The sequence below is a fragment of the Sander lucioperca genome, chromosome 9 (assembly GCF_008315115.2).
Source record: "Sander lucioperca isolate FBNREF2018 chromosome 9, SLUC_FBN_1.2, whole genome shotgun sequence".
NCBI lineage: Eukaryota > Metazoa > Chordata > Actinopteri > Perciformes > Percidae > Sander > Sander lucioperca.
Genome location: NC_050181.1, coordinates 1,343,385 through 1,359,812, shown reverse-complemented (window position 1 = coordinate 1,359,812; position 16,428 = coordinate 1,343,385). Strand labels below are relative to the sequence as shown.

At 40.0% G+C, this 16,428-nt stretch overlaps 2 protein-coding genes across 2 annotated transcripts in view; one reads left to right on the top strand and one right to left on the bottom strand.

Annotated features, from left to right (window-relative positions):
- The window catches only part of astn1 (astrotactin 1), a 522,070-nt gene that overhangs the window by 10,330 nt on the left and 495,312 nt on the right, over positions 1-16,428 (bottom strand). The gene's annotated exons all lie outside the window — the stretch shown is intronic.
- pappa2 (pappalysin 2) overlaps positions 1-16,428 on the top strand; it is a 92,213-nt gene that overhangs the window by 6,959 nt on the left and 68,826 nt on the right. The window contains exons 2-4 of the mRNA XM_031287689.2: positions 1,661-1,893; positions 2,974-3,201; positions 3,397-3,995. Of these exons, the coding sequence (XP_031143549.1) occupies positions 1,661-1,893; positions 2,974-3,201; positions 3,397-3,995 (1,060 nt within the window). The remainder of the gene's footprint in view (positions 1-1,660; positions 1,894-2,973; positions 3,202-3,396; positions 3,996-16,428) is intronic.

Here is a 16,428-nt window from a genome sequence, read left to right as displayed (position 1 = left end):
CGCGGGACAACAACGGGACGGTTGAGTTTAGGAAAAGAACAACGGGAAAGAACAACGGGGAAAGTTAATGTTACACGTGGGGCACGATCCCCGGTCTCCTGTGTTGTTTGACCCATCCACCACACCAACCAACCTCCCTGTGTGGATTTTCGGCATTTTGTACTACTCACTACCGTAGTCGTGCTGTGATCACGAAAGATGCTTCCCATTGAAATACATTAGTTTAAAATACGTGCTGACCACCACGAAATAAACGACATAAACGTGTCCGTGTACACGAATCAATAGATTAAATAACGTGACCATTTCACGAACTGCTGTGAGACTGGGTTGGTTTTTGGTAGTGGTGGAAAAATGAAGATTCATGAACCATTTACTTTATTTTCTGAGCCCACTAAATGGCGCTCTCTGTTCAACAAAGGGTTGACAGCACACTGAATTGCTATTCCTTGAGCCTTTTTCTGTAAACTAAGAGCGCCGTCTCGTGGGCTTAGAAAATAGTTCACAAAGCTTCATGAAGCTTCAATAAATTCAGCTTTTAAACATTAGTACATAATTGAATTCAATATTATAATCATGGTTAAAAAGTCAGACCCAAGTGGAGATGAATGGTAGCCTTGAACTAATATTTGTGGTAGTGCAAATGTCTCACAACATAAAGACCACATTTCCCATAAAAACCTTGTAATTTTCTTTTGCAACCACAATGTTGTCACTTTTTTGGCAGTACCTTTTCACCATAACCATCTACTGTTGCATGAAACACAGAACATTTTAGCTCGATTTTGTTTGACTGAGACAACGCCCTCCTCCTGTCGTGTGCCATTAAATAATGTACCTAGAGCAGCAGATTTCCCAGAAAATGAGATTGTGAGACAGATTTGGCAATGCAATGTAAGTAGATGTTGACTTTTTGCCTCCAAAGGATGACTTATGGATTTATTCAGGATTAGGTGCAATATGTATCTTAAGCATTGCATGTGGTACTGTGGATACACATAGATTGATTCTAGTGAATTTGTGTAATTATATTTGGTAATACAGTATAATCTAATTCACTTGGCAAAGCTACTTTATAGCCTCCTAACTGCGGCTTTCTTTAACTGAATTAAATGCTTAACCATGAAACTGGCCCATCTCCTTAGGGATATTTTGCTACAGTTGCCCCTCTTTACACACTCACACACACACATATGCATGTAAACATATACACATGCACATACACTGTTGAGTAGGGTGAAGGGGTTCCCTGACCCCTTGCCGTCCCAGTGTTACACATCTGGGGAGCACATGTGGATCTGTGTGTGTCTGTTGCAACAGCAGATGGAAACATCAGGGCCTTGCCTTGGCTGAGTGAAATACCTCCGTCCTCCTTCCCCTCTCTGTTTTCTCCCACTGTCTCTGGCTCTGTCTATTCTATATTCTATCTGTGTGTCTCATCCTCTCAGAGGTGTACCTCTCTTTCTCCATTGTCCTGTGTCCCAAGGACTGCAATCTTGCTGGTTTGTTTGTGTGTTTATTTATTCATTTTCCTGAGGGTGATGACCATTTGTAAATTTGCTCTCCTTTGACTCTGCAAGATAATATTTGCATGTTTTGTGCACCGATATTCTTTCAAAATAATAACATTTTACTTTTCCCCATTCCCCCTTTGCTATAGGTGTATTTGACAACTGTTCCCATTCATTGAGTGAGAAGGGCTGGTCGTTAGGCATCCGTACTGTGAAACCTGCTGGCGCCAAAGACGCACGGTTCTACTTCACCCTTCGCACAGACCGAGCTGTAAAATCTACCACTGTCTATAGCCACCAGCGGTACCATGCCAATGCCTGGACTCACCTGATGGCCACTTACAACGGCCACAACATGACCCTGTATGTTGATGGCGCTAAGGTGTGTGGTTTGGTGTGTGAGTTTGCTCATTTACCGCTTCACTTTTAACTCGTTGATCACTGAAATACAATGATAACTTACTACTTTGACAAAGTTATCCCAACTCAAGATCCACTTACTAGCTTTCTCTGACTCTGACCACCTATTTCCAAGGTCAAAAATGGTCTTTCATGCTTAGTCTAAAAGTGCCATGAATGTAATCACGACAGCTACTGAGCTCAACAGATCCATCTTCATGACAACTGAGCAAACTCCCACTTATGAAGACATGGCTGACAAGATATGGCTAAAAGCTTAGGAAAAACTAGTAAGTGGACCTTGAGTTAGGATTGTTTTGTTAAACTATTTCCAAGTTCAAGAATGAACTTTAATGCTTAAATGATACTGCTCATATTTTTTTATTCATGCCAGTTGCAGACAATGGCAATCTCAGAACACATTGGCTATCGATCTGACAGTGGTTTAGCCTCTGGGAGCAACGGATAATATTTTGGGGGTTCAGGTGTAGCCAGCATAGCCTGGTCATACCAGACTCTCGTACATTTCATTTGTACAGAGAGTCTGGCCACTCTCCATTGACAAGTGTTAACTTCCTTGAAGGCGGGTACTCTGTTGAAGTTTAAAACTATTGGATCTGCCTCAGAGCCACTCCCTCTGTTCGCTGATTGGACCACCAAAAATTTGGCTGGAGAAAACCCAAGACTATACCGCGAACCCAGATGTAGTACTGAAGGGAAATGAAAATTGAGCGGAAGTATATAGGAGGGCGGAGCCAGGCTATAGCCAGCACATATCCAGACCAAGGCCAAGTTGAGAACCAAAGCTTGAACACTCAAACCTCATTAGTCAGTTCTACTCACACTACAAACGGAAACCAGAACACTTCTGATACCAAAATCTTGTCCCATTGCCTACAGATTTTGCATTAAAATGCACATATCTGTTTATAGAGATTACGGACAAAGGTAGTAGGACAGAGTGAGTCTTTGGATTACACCATTGATCATTTATTATGATACATTTGTTTCTGCTCCTTCTCTCTTCTTGGCTGTGGTTTCTCCTCTGCTTTTTTTCTCGCAGGTGGGAGAGAGCAGTCTTCAGTCGGGGAATCTCTACAGTCCCTTCATGAAGATGTGCAGAACCCTCTTCCTTGGCAGTAACCAATCAGATCAGGGACACAGCTTCAGGGGCCATATTGGGGGTTTGGTCTTGTGGGGCTATGCCCGCTCTCATGAGGACCTGCTGAAGCGGCCATTTCAAAGTGACAAAAGCGAGCCGCTTTTGGCGATGTGGGCTGACTTCACTAATGTAACCGACTATATTTAATTTCTACACTTTAAGTTGTTCAGTCTTTGCAGACATTTGTTTATTTAACCGCCATCATATAAGGGAAATTATAAAGCATTACTTATCAGTGTTACTCATTTCATAGTTTTATATTGAAATTGGTTTGGATGTAGTATTAAAATGAATTGAAATATAAATTTTGCTTCTAACTTTGAGGTGGAACAGCTTTGGACTCCATACAAAATTGGCCTCCATCCAACCATCATCACCAGTCCTGTCCCTGAACAAGAACTGGTCTCCTCGTTCTTGCCACCACCATGTGGCTTGACACCCTGCGACAACACCGACATCATCTTCGGCTACAACAACAACTGGCAGCTCCGTGCCACCAAGCGAGTTCGCTACCGGATCGTCAACCTCTCCAATGACGATGGCGGAAACCCCACCGTGTCGCAAGCCCAGATCCAGCTCCAGCACCGTGCCCTAACTGAGGCCTTTAGCCCTTACAACATCACCCTAGATCTTAGCGTGTACCCTGTCAGAAACTCCAGCTTCCGACAGCGGTTTATCCTCAGCAACTGTCGAATTGGGAAGATTGGAAACCGCCGATGTGACCCTGAGTGCGACCACCCAAGGACAGGCCACGATGGAGGGGACTGCCTTAGATTGGGGCCCTGCTACAATTGGAAGAGACAGGATGGAGTTTGTAACATGGAGTGCAACAGTATACACTATGATTACGATGATGGAGACTGCTGTGACCCGGAGGTCACCGACGTCCTCAAGACCTGCTTCGATCCTGAGTCTCCTGACAGGTGAGGTTATAGACAGAAGTTCTGCTTTTCAGAGTTTCTCTGTTTAACAGGAATACTCTAATTATTTCCAAGTGCTCTAACATGTAGTTTTTTTTTCGATTTCTGTTAAGCGACTGTGAATGAAACTTAACTCTTCCTACAGATTTTTCACATTCAAAGATGATTAGTAGTGAAATGAAGCTTCATGAAGTAAACAATTTTCTTTATTTTTAAAGCCCACTAGATGGTGGTCTTGGTTTACAGAAAAAGGCTCAAGGAATGGCAATTCAGTGTGCTTTCAACGCTTTGTTAAATAGAGAGCGCCATCTAGTGGGCTCAGAAAATAAGGAAAATGGTTCACAAAGCTTCATGAAGCTTCATTTGCCCATCACTACCGAGAACATTAAGGGATTATATCTACTGAAGCTCTGGAAGACTTTTAATGTGACACATTTCTGCAGGACGTGTTGAGATTCAGTAACAATGCTCAGCTTAGCTGCGCATTGCAAAATGGATGTTACTGAATTTAATTAAATTGTGAATTAAAGCTTTAGTGCGTAACTTTTTCATATAAATGAACGTCAGTTACATTCAAGCCATTGCCAAATGAGTTGCTACAAAGCTAATTAAGACTATCAGCTCCACACAACTCTCTCTGTATTTCTCAGTATGGCTATATTCAGAAGATTGTGTTGTCCAGTGACTTTCGCACGCAGAAACTCGAGTGAAGATAATTACCTCTTCTGAAGAGTTCATCATGTTTTTTTAATCCTCCGTGTCCTCCGTGGCTATCATGGTGGGTACTAGCAACTGCGTGGGGGAGGAGTGGGGGCGCATGTGCGATCACGTAGGCTTGTATCGTGTGGACGCGCCGAAAGTGCTGTTGTCAATACTTAGAATTCCTCATGGGGGCGGCAGAAACTACGCACTACAACTTTAAAACAATATTTATGTTAGAGAAGAGAAACTCAGCAGCAGAGGGTGTGACGTTATGATTTTTTTTGTACTCATAGAATAATGCTGTGGAGTTTCCATTATACTGAAATGAACAAAATACATTTTGAGTTTGCATTTATAGGAGGGCAAGGGAAATTAGGAATAAAGGCCTAGATCTCTTTGCGCTTGAGGTAAATTGAGTATTTGTGGTAATCAAAATTCTAGTTATTATTCTATAGAAATTCAGTGTCAAAGGTGGAATTAAAATAGCAATTATCATTTGTCCAAGATTGGAAAAGACAAAAAGAGACTCAAGGTCTTATTATGCCGAATATCCACTGCATGGGACATTGCTTTTGGTAGCAGGCACTTTTCTCGATTTCGCTTTCCACTGCAGATAGTACGCCCGTCAGTGTAGGCTCAGTGAATTAAAAAAATTGCGGTCGCTATTGATCGTAGTTTGGCTATTTAAAAATTGTGGTTTGTGCAGGATGTCCCACGTCACCCAAGTGGCGATTCTCTCTGACTAATCAGTGCTCTGCAGTGTCTTAGCTCCACCTTCTAGTATTGGCTCAGATTGTTTAAAACCTCGATCCAGGTGTTCCAAAAAAAAAGTACCATGTACAAGGTAATAGCCACAACTTTTGCTAATGAAAAAAAGAACGGTTGCAAGCAAGTTAAGTCGAGTCATGCTCTACCATGCAGTGGAAATGCGGCATTACAGTATTTAGAGCATTTTAAGTAAATCTTTTTCAGGAGGAGGTTGTTGCTGGTCACAAACACTTAATTGAATATACAGTATTCAATATACTGTATATCAATTTATATTAAGACAGGAGGAAAATGTAAAAGAGAGACACAGTGTAGAAAGCATCAGGGGGATAAATATTTAAACCAGTGAGGACAACATGTTTTTCCAGAGGCAAGAAGTCTCTAAGACCCCCCCTGAGGTGAATATCTGCCTTAGCACACTGAATTGTGCTTCAGCAGGGATGTGCAATGAACAGCTCAACATGCTTCATGTACAAATTGGTACTCTCACTTTACCCAGTAGTTTTAGAGAAAGAGCTCTGTGAAGTGGAGATGGTGGGTGAATAGGCCAAAGTACACACTTATTTTTACTAAACAATTCAAGCGGCAGCCCGCTGCCTTCCATTTGGTCTGACAGACAGGCTCATGCAGAGTTCCAAATAGCTTGCATGAAGTCTTGCCATGAAGTCGTCGGCCCAGGTTCTTAAAGACCCCATCCTTAATCCAAATTGTAACCACAATCTTTACACTGGGCCACTGGGCAACAGCACATGAGAACTGGAGCTATTTTTTTAAAAACGATTTAGCAATTGATGTCTGGAGTTTGACAGCTTAACACAAGGATGTATTAATGCTGTTTAAACCAGTAGAATAGTTATTTTTTCCATGTATACGTTAGTCAAATAAACCTCTCTTTACCAATTTACAGGATTTGTTATTACAATTCCTTGTGCCATAATCCAAATCCCAACCTCGCAACTAAAGCAAAGATACAAAGTTAAAAGTTTTCTGTCTTCATATCTCTTAAATACTCAATTGGTGTATATAATAATTTACTGTATCTGTATGATTTCAGACTTATTTATGAAGGCCATTTTGTATACGTATCATTATAAAACACATTTGGTATAAAGCAGTGAAATAATGTAGAACATTAAGTTGACTTGGTGCTTACTGCACTATTCCACAATTGGTATAAATAATTCCAGTTTTTCATAATTTAGGTAGCAAATACAACTGGTGATTCAAAATGACAGCTTGACTAACTCCTCCTTTTTTAGTTTCAAATCATGTTACTTATTAGCAAACAAAAGAAAGTAAAGGCAACACAGTGCCAACAAGCACAAAAACGGCACAAGAAGCAGAAAACTTGCATAACTGAGACAGTTTTTCTAAAAGTTTTTTTTATTCACATCATCATATTATTTTGGAAATGATTGACCATGATGGCTTATAATTGCTGGACTATGAATAAAGGAAAGATAAAACGTAATATATGCTCATGCATTACTATTGGCAGGTGGCTAGACACATGTAAACAGTTTATCTAAGAGGTGGATAATGTCTACTATCAAATGAATAAATGATCAGATCACATAACAACAGAAGCTTATTGATATTTCCGTTCTGACCAATCAGGAACTGGTACTAATTACCATGTCTAAGTCACAGTTTCAAATATAAACTATATATAACTGACTGTTGGGTTATGTGATACAAACAAGTAGAAATACAATTTACTATCTTGTCTGTGGCATTGGGGAGTAATGATGCTACTGATTTAACTACATTTCCAGAAGCATTTGGGTAGCCTAGCTGTTGTCAAAATGATGTCTCAGTCCCATCAGCAACCTTTTCTCCATTAAGTGTATGGTTGTACAAAATAAATGCTACATAGAGTGCTGTAGGAATGACTCTTTTAGTATCACCCTAGTTCCCCCAACAAAAAGCCAATGGGGTTTTCCATTTGCTTTTGGATCATAGAAAATAAGCTTTGTGGCAAACACAATTATAATACTTACTACTATGCATTTTGTTCAGCAAGATAATCTTCACAAATGAACACCACTTTTATAATTTTTGAAGCGTAAATACAATCGGCAGGAGTAAAAAGCTAACGTTAGGCTGTTAACGAACTACACTACGGTCGCATTACTTTAACGTCACCACCACTAGCTTCCAACTGATTTTAGATGTTTGGCGTGACAAACTGTAGTCTGTAGTCTCATTTAGCCACTTGTTAGCAACCACGTTTTGTAAAGACACGTAAAAGCTTCAACATTCACGAGTGGGGTATTTACTGACATATTTAAGTCATAGAACATAACGTGAAAATCTCTTAAGCTTGTATTAACCACAGAACTTATTTCAGGCATTCAACAATAAAGCATTAAAAACACATTGACTTCGAAACGAGGGAACTGGAAGTGTAAAAATGCTAACTCATTTCTGGATTTTAGGATTCTTTCTGGCAGCACTCTATCGCTTTTTTATTTTCTCCTGGAGAAAAAGACGAAAGAAATGTGCAGGGCCCCAGTTATGGAGTTATATTCCTATCTTTATTCAAGAGCGCATTATTTCAATTTGAGAGCATTTCTCACTGATATGTCGTTCAGATTTTGTAATAATTTCCTTCAAAACCTTGCTCTCACACTCAAATAGTTACTGCTCGCGCTTGGATTTGCTCTGCTTGTGCTCAAACTTTCTGCTTGGACTCAGATATGTTGTTGCTTGGACAGATTTCCTGCTCTCAGCTTTGGCCCTTCTCTTCACAATCTCTTGATTCTGCGCGCTTGCAAATCTTCTCCTCTCGGATTTCTCCTGCGCTCTCGGATTTTTTTGTGTTACAACCGTATCAAAATTCCCCAACCAATAGAATGCCAGCTGTAGTGTTGACCAATAAAAATTATCCCTGCCCCGTTGAGGGTGCGTTTGCTTTTCGTTGAGCGTTTTTTGCGGGCGGCTGCTCTGTAACCGAGTTTATTTACCCCCGCCGTCCATTGCTTTATTATTAGTATATGTCAACAATAACTGCACCCATCAGGAAACTGGAGAAAGCTTTGAAGTGCGACACATCAAGTTACGTCCACAACTACGAAGGTGAGTAACATAAATTAAGCACGTAGCATATGGCGCTAGCATATAGCCTAGCTTGATGTACATAAACAATTAGATTTTCTTTATAGAGTTTAGCTAGATTGAACAACATATGACGGACAGTATGTGTATATGAGATGACCCCACTTTGTATTTTTTCCTCGTTTGGTTAACCATATTCCTGGGGATTAGGCTAATTTCATGTTAGAGTCAATAGTAAAACCTAAACTGTAATATAACTGAAAGAACACAAAAAACTGGATTGTTTGTGTCAGTTGTTGCATCATTGTTGTGTGTTGTTCATCAGAATTTAGTCTTCATTCCTTCATATAACATTAGTCTGAAAATTATGAATTCATATAAGTCTGTTTAAAAAGTTGTAACGTTAAGTACAATTTCACCACTATAATAAAAACAGATCTAGAAATGATATGCTTTCTTATTTGCTCCAAATAGTGGTTATTTTTTTTAATTAATACAAAGCAAACTCAACAGAAAAAACAAGTATTTTGTTTCAGTTTCTATTCTTCCAGGTGTGACTGAAGTACCCCTGTTGAGCTGCATCACAGCTGCACTGTGTGCATGGACCAGTGTTGTACAACCACACTACTGTTTTGTTCCAGCCAGTACATTACTCCCAACTCAAAATCCTATTGGTTCCTCCTGTACTCACCTGTGTGCAGAGGGCAGGCAGCAGTGGCACAAACCAAGAACGTTGGCAAGTCTGATAATAATGTAATTGTAAAAAAAAATAATAATAATAATAATAATAATAATAATAATAATGTAATTGTAAAATCATGTTACATACACTTATCATTTATTTATCTTGCTTAAATTCACGGAGAATGAAGAAAGAAGAGAAAGAAGGAATGAAGACTAAATTCTGATGAACCCACAACACACAACAGTGATCCAAAAACGGACACAAACAATCCAGTTTTTTGTGTTCTTTCAGTTATATTACAGTTTAGGTTTTACTGTTGACTCTAACATGAAATTAGCCTAATCCCCAGGAACATGGTTAACCAAACGAGGAAAAAATACAAAGTGGGGTCATCACATATACACATACTGTCCGTCATATGTCGTTCGATCTAGCTATACTCTAGTATAATCTGTCCAAGCAACAACATATCTGAGTCCAAGCAGAAAGTTTGAGCACAAGCAGAGCAAATCCAAGCACGAGCAGTAACTATTTGAGTGTGAGAGCAAGGTTTTGAGGTTTTGAGCAAAGCAAAGCGTGCTTTTGGCCAAAAGATCAACAGCTTAAATACTTGAACTAACCTGGAGCTGATAGCTCCTTCACTTTCCTTACCCAAGACACAAGGTGCACTTGAGCAAGGCACTTAACATCTGACTGTTTAAATGTCCAACAGAAGAAGACAAGTTGAACTGGACAGCTCCAAATGGCTAGCAGTAGAATACTGTGGTTGTACTGTGCAGCTTCCAGGTGTGAATGCTAAACAGGCTGTTGCTGGAAAAGAACCTGGTGCTTGGTTGACTCTCCCTGGAAGACACAGGTTAAAGTTAGGTAAAAGTGAAAAAACAAAGTTGGCTTGCATGTGTGTGTTCTCATTGCTTAGCCATATGCAGGACGTTTGAAGTGTGTCATAAGTAAATGTTGATTTATGTTGTCCTTGGTGGGATAGACTAAGCGAGACAGACAGAACATTTTTTTGCTTTGGTAGTTGTTATGGTCAGATGTTCCCTCTGCTCAGTCAAGGCTCTCTACCCTGCAGAGAGGAGATGGACGCTAATGAAAAAGGTTGGACAGCAGACAGCATTCTGCTCTGTTGTTTTGCAGAAACGGGTCTGGTCCATTGGCCTCAATTAATCAAAATGCTCAGTGATTTATTCTAGATTTAATTTGATGGTTATTGCAAAAAATATTCCAAAGAACAAAAGAAAATATATCCACCACACTTAGTTTTGGATAATAACTAGAATCCGTTTTAGTTTTATATATGACAGGGAATTGGAGAGATCAATGTAATGTGTTGATGTGAGCATGCTTTTATAAATCATGGCTCTGGATTTGATCCGGTTTTGTGCAGAATGTTTTTGCATGAGAGACTTCCATAAATAAGGCCTCTGCTTTTCAGATTTTGAAAGCAAAACTCAAAAGTCACAGGATGTGTGTACTTCTACGCAGTGATGTAACTCCTGCAGTGAATGTTGCCAGAGTTCCTGTCTATAAGCTCCTTACCTCCCACTAAAAACAACATGAACAGCCAATACACAGGAGACCAGAGTGTAGTAAAACTGGGCTCAGTAGTGTAGGTCTTCTGGAAAGGTCCTGACCCCAGCTTGTTGAAAATGCTTGTGTATGCGAGTGCTTTGACATGCCTGCATGCATGTTTGTGTGTGTGTGTGTGTGTGTGTGTTTGTGTTTCTGTCCCTGGATCCCAACTCAAAACTTTCTCAGGCTGAGAGACAATTAATGTGAGGATGACATTTCGCTGGCATTTGTCGAGCACTTCCACTCCCATTTTTTGGGATCTGGGTTTTTGATATCCCCCCTTCCTCTTTTCTCTGAGCTCTTGGCCAGGTATTCAGATTATAGGACCCTACATGTGTGCAGCTGCTGCTACAGGGCCAGAGGTTTTTAGGGCCAAATACTGTCACGACACAAATTTGTTGTTGAGAGCCAGTTCTAGAGCGATGGCCAGGTACACTGCAGATTCTGGCATTACAATAAAAGGGAACAGGAATGGGAAAGATGGACAGAGAGAGAGAGAGAGAGAGAGAGAGAGAGAGAGAGAGAGAGAGGCAATGATGGAGAGGGAGTAATGGGGTGGCGGGGGACATCATGTTAATTTATGCTAATGATCCAGGATTTGCTTTTGGTTAGTAAATCCTGAACAGTACACCTGTGTGCAAAGAGCTCCAGGCAACGCCCTTGAAAGGACAATCCCGTTCCAACCTTGTTTGATACTTTACGTGCACGTGAATCTCAAGTTTTATTGCGGCCATGTTTTATTCACTAATAAAAACATAAGTGCGATGTTTCCCAGAACAGTGGATGCAACTCTGCATCGGAATGAGAGTGTTGATTCTCAACATACTTACAACTGATCCATGGATGTTGCCTGCCTTATGCTTTCTATGCTAGTGAGCGTTTGCCACATGCAAGGTCATGCAAGTCAATATATTGTAACTGACCATTTGCTAAGCCCTACCTCCCTTAGTTACTGTTGGAAAACGTGGCAAGCTTTCTGTTATTGCATCACACTTATGCAGTTTAGAAGCATACTGGCGGCATATTTACCATTAAATTCTGGTACTTTGAGAAAAAACTTGATTTTTGAGAAAAGGTAGTCAAAATCAGCTTCTCATTTCTAGCGTGTGACCACCGGTTTTGCCGGGTGAACTGTCACTAGCAGATTTTATCAGCTGTAGCTTGCTTATTAAGCTAACAATAGTTCCATAGTTAGTTAAAAAAGCTCCAGCTGACTTAATAATCTTTCCAGCCTGAAGAGAACTCCATTGAAGGGTCTTAAATGTGCATTTGATGGCTATATGGGTTGTTAGGGTGTAAACAAAGCAGGACAGAGATGCTAACGTTAACGCTGATAGCATCCAGGATGCAAATTTGCATTTCCTAGGATGGCGAAGGAATGTTCCACCCTACTCTGCCTCTGTCATAAGTGACTTTCAATATATTACATGTGAGTACAGGTATCTTCTTATAGCACAGAATATATTAAGCCCCTAGAAGCTGTTTGGATTTAGACACTTTGCATTTACTTTATTTCAGCCTGTAACATTACACAAACACAAGTGAAGTGCACAGTAAAGTATATAATATATTAAAATTTTGACCTGCTGTTGGTGTGATATTTTTAGAGTCTGTCTTCTGATTCCTGACGGTTCAAAGTAACTGACTTATCAACAATAATATTTAAAGTGGACACACATCTACAGTTTTACATGGTGACATTGCTAATGTTGACTGCTGTTGATTCATGCAGTGTTTGACTTGCCCACAAATGGTAATTTTGTTAATTTATAACCATGGTTTTCACTTTTAGCCATGTAGAGCCATTTTTTGCCAGGTTGTGCCTGGTAGACTTCCATTAAGGCATCCTCTGAGTCTCAGAAGTTGAAGAGTCAACTTTTTAGTGGTCAACTTTCTGTCACTTGTAATAGTACAGCCGTGGGTGATGGATACTGCATGCAGCCTCGGCTGTACAGAGCTTGAGTAATGTAGTGAGAGCCTTCCCTGAAGCATCTTAAATCTCAGACCTTATTTAGTCAGGCAAAGTGCCTGAGAAAACATTATTATTTACAGTATAACACATGCACTCTGGGACGGATTGCATTAGGGGGAGGATTAAGGACTCTTGGATGCTGAGTAACACCTTTGGACCAATTTAAAGGCGAAGTGGCTCACTTAATGGTAGATTGAAAGTGTATGTGAGAATGGGGATTGTTGCTTCTTATTTAATTCATCTATATTTTTCCCAGCTGAAAGCTGAGATTTTACGGTCACAAGCTCACCTGTCTATCCTTCAGGCTGTAGGAACAATGTAAGCAGCACGTAGCCAAAGCTGAAGTATTTTTATTGAGGAATTATATAAATTATATTTTAATAAAATGAGCACTTTCTAAGCTTTTTTCAGCCCTACAGCTAAGCTTGATCAAAAGCATAACCCTTAACTTCTTTATAAGAAACCAACATAAAATAAATCATCCAAATACACTAATAGTGACTGAGGTAAAGAATGGTTTAGTAATTTTAACAAAATTAGCCCCACAGCTGAACTTGATCAATTACATAAAACCTCCCTGCTTGAGACATACAACATGATACGATAATCCATTATGTTATAATCATTGAAAAACACTTCCATCCAAAGACTTGCCTGTGTGAGATGAAAGAAAACAAGACTTCACAAATAAAATTATGTATGATTCATACATTTCACAAAATTTATTTTTGTAGATGATGCACCACTAGATGACATGGCACTGTTGCTACCCTGTACATAAAGCATAAACAGTATGTCCCATATACTGACAACCAGATTACTTTTTTTTAATCAAGCAGAAACCATAGTAGACTCAGCTAAAAGCCTTAACTGGCATCCACAAATTGGGCAGCTAGTGAGACCCCACTGCAAGGCTCTCAGACCCAGTAAGGCCTAATGGTGATGGGTGCAAAAATATTTCCAGCTATAAAAGCAAATGACATGTGACATCAAATCAGCCAGGAAAAACAAAGTCGGCTTCACACATCAAAGTGCCTCCAGGGTAATTCATCACAGTCAGAGAGAAAGAGGTGGGGGGTGGTGGTTTGAAGTACCCTGACCAATTCAAACAATTATGATTAGAAGGCTACATACCGGGCAGAAAAAGATGTTGATGGATTGAAGCAAACTGCCTTCTGCTAAAGAGATGCTCACAGAGAATATATATTACCAAATTCACTCTCACAGGACTAAATTGCATTAATTTGAGCAGAAATTATGTCTCACTTGTCTGATTGAAGGAATATTTTAATATTTTGGAAAGTACACTTGTTTATTTTTATTCTGTGATATATGTGTGAAGATGAAACCTATTTTCATGTGGTAGTCATTTTTAGCTTATTTTACCATAACAGCTTGCATGTTTTCCCCTGCAAGTTAGCCAGCCTAACTCAAAAGCTGTACTATTTTCACATTGCAGCCCTGTATATACTGTAGCCTAAACGCAACATACTTAAAACCATCTGTAACAGGAGCAACAAAATGAACAGGAGATGCTAATCAGTCTAACATGCCTAAAGTGTCCTGAGGTCTAATCAGGCTACATAAGTGAAAACACACTGTGTGAGGGGGCAACGGCTGTGTAGGACCAAAGCCGGTCTACGGAAAGCCGTTCCACTCCCCATTAAGCCCCACTGTACCAAATTTGGTTGCAGTTCCACCAGAGTTCCACTGGGGGTGATCGCGGTCCAGTGCAAAATTAATGGGACTTTCTGGAGCTAGACGGCTAAATTTGTCTCTTTCGCCTGATTGTCATTGAGAAATCTCAGATTTGATTGTAGTTTCTGCAAGTTCAACATAGATTATAGGTAGAAAGTTGAATGAACGAGTACTTATGTCCTTTTGATTTCTTACAGGTTGAGTCGTAAGAAAAAGCTTAATGTGAAAAAGCTTAACGTGAAAAAGCTTAACGTGGTTTAAGCTTTTTTTAACGTGGTTAGATTTTTTGACAGTTTTCAGTGGTTATGAGGAGCAATATGAGAGAGAATTTTGGTGATAATTGATCGTTGTTTAGGTACATTAAACCGCGTTAAGCTTTTTCACATTAAGCTTTTTCCCCTTAATGGAGCAGAAACGCTTAATGTCAGCTAATGTCCATAATAATAGGACTTTGGGTTAGATTTTTTGACAGTTTTCAGTGGTTATGAGGAGCAATATGAGAGAGATTTTGGTGATGATTGATCGTTGTTTAGGTACATTAAACCACGTTAAGCTTTTTCACGTTAAGCGTTTTAGAATTTTCTTAGCCTCCCCTTTCGAATGCAACATTCAAATTACTAGACAAAAAATTATATCCTGAGAAAAGTGGATTTTGAGGGGTATAGCTCCATAGAGTCCCATTCATTCTGCACTAGCCTGTGAGCGCCCCCTATATGGAACTCCGGTGGAACTGCAACCAGTTCAGAAGCCGGAAGTAATGAGAGAGTGCAACTTCTTCCCTTATTAGAAATTCTTTGGTAGGACCTTTAACTCATGTGGTAAGAAGAAAACTGGGGTCTGTGGGTAAGTTAACTGTGCAGACTGGAGCGTAGACCTACTGACTGTCAATAGCTAACTATGTTACGGCACGCAGCAAGTTGGTATAGCTTAGCAAACTTTCCTAACTGGATGTTTGGTGGCTAGCTTGCTAGTTAACAAGGTACAGTTTTGGAGCTGTTTAAAAGCAAATTTTCTCTCATAAATTATGCTAGCAGTTTTCCCCACTACCAGTGCTAAGCTCGGCTAAATACGTCCTGAAAAGCTCTCAAACTCTTTTGACTTCTGGTAGTGATTTTGCTTCTGTCTGTAGATACGTATATGGTGTAGGTTACGGTATATGGCCAGGTTTATTTTCAGAACAGTAACAGTAACCACATATTCATAAAGTTCTCACTTTCCAATGGGCCCACCATCTTTTTTGCAAAGTAATGAAGGAAAATAGCTCCTGTTTAGCTCAAAACAGTAGGTTACATTTGGATATGGTCACATTACTCAAAGTTTAGAGCTGCTACAAGGTTTTACTTTTGCAGTGTGCACCGTGGAGCATAATAACCATGATTGAAAAGGGACACGGATAATTTTGAATTTACTTTTTTTTTTACTTTCATGCATGCTTATGGCATAGGCTACATTGTTTGCATATAAAATTCATATTCTGTATTAACTGTTATGTCTACTACACCTGTGTAAATGTACACTAAAACTTAAAGGTCTCATATTATGGCCCATTTTCAGGATCATACAATATATTCTGGGTTTCTACAGAATATGTTTACATGCTTTAATGTTAAAAAAACATATTATTTTACGCTCCGTTTTATTTATCTTTTTAAGCTCCCCTCCCTAAAAAGCCCAGTCTGCTCTGATTGGTCAATGTTTCCAGGTCTTCTGGTACTGCAGAGACTCCTTGTCTCCACCATCATTGCAGTTAGGGAATGACTGTAAAGGCCCAGACACACAGAGCCGATAATTGGCCGTTGGACAGTCTGGCGAGGTCAGTGACTTGAGTCTGTTCGGTGTGTTCCGTGCCGTCGTCCGTCCGAGGGGCCGTCGTCCTTCATTTTGGCGGGCACTGCCGGCAGTTGGACTCAAATAACCCATCTGATTGGTAGAGTGCTAACCCGGAAACGGGGAGTAGAATGAGCGTGACTAGAGTCTCT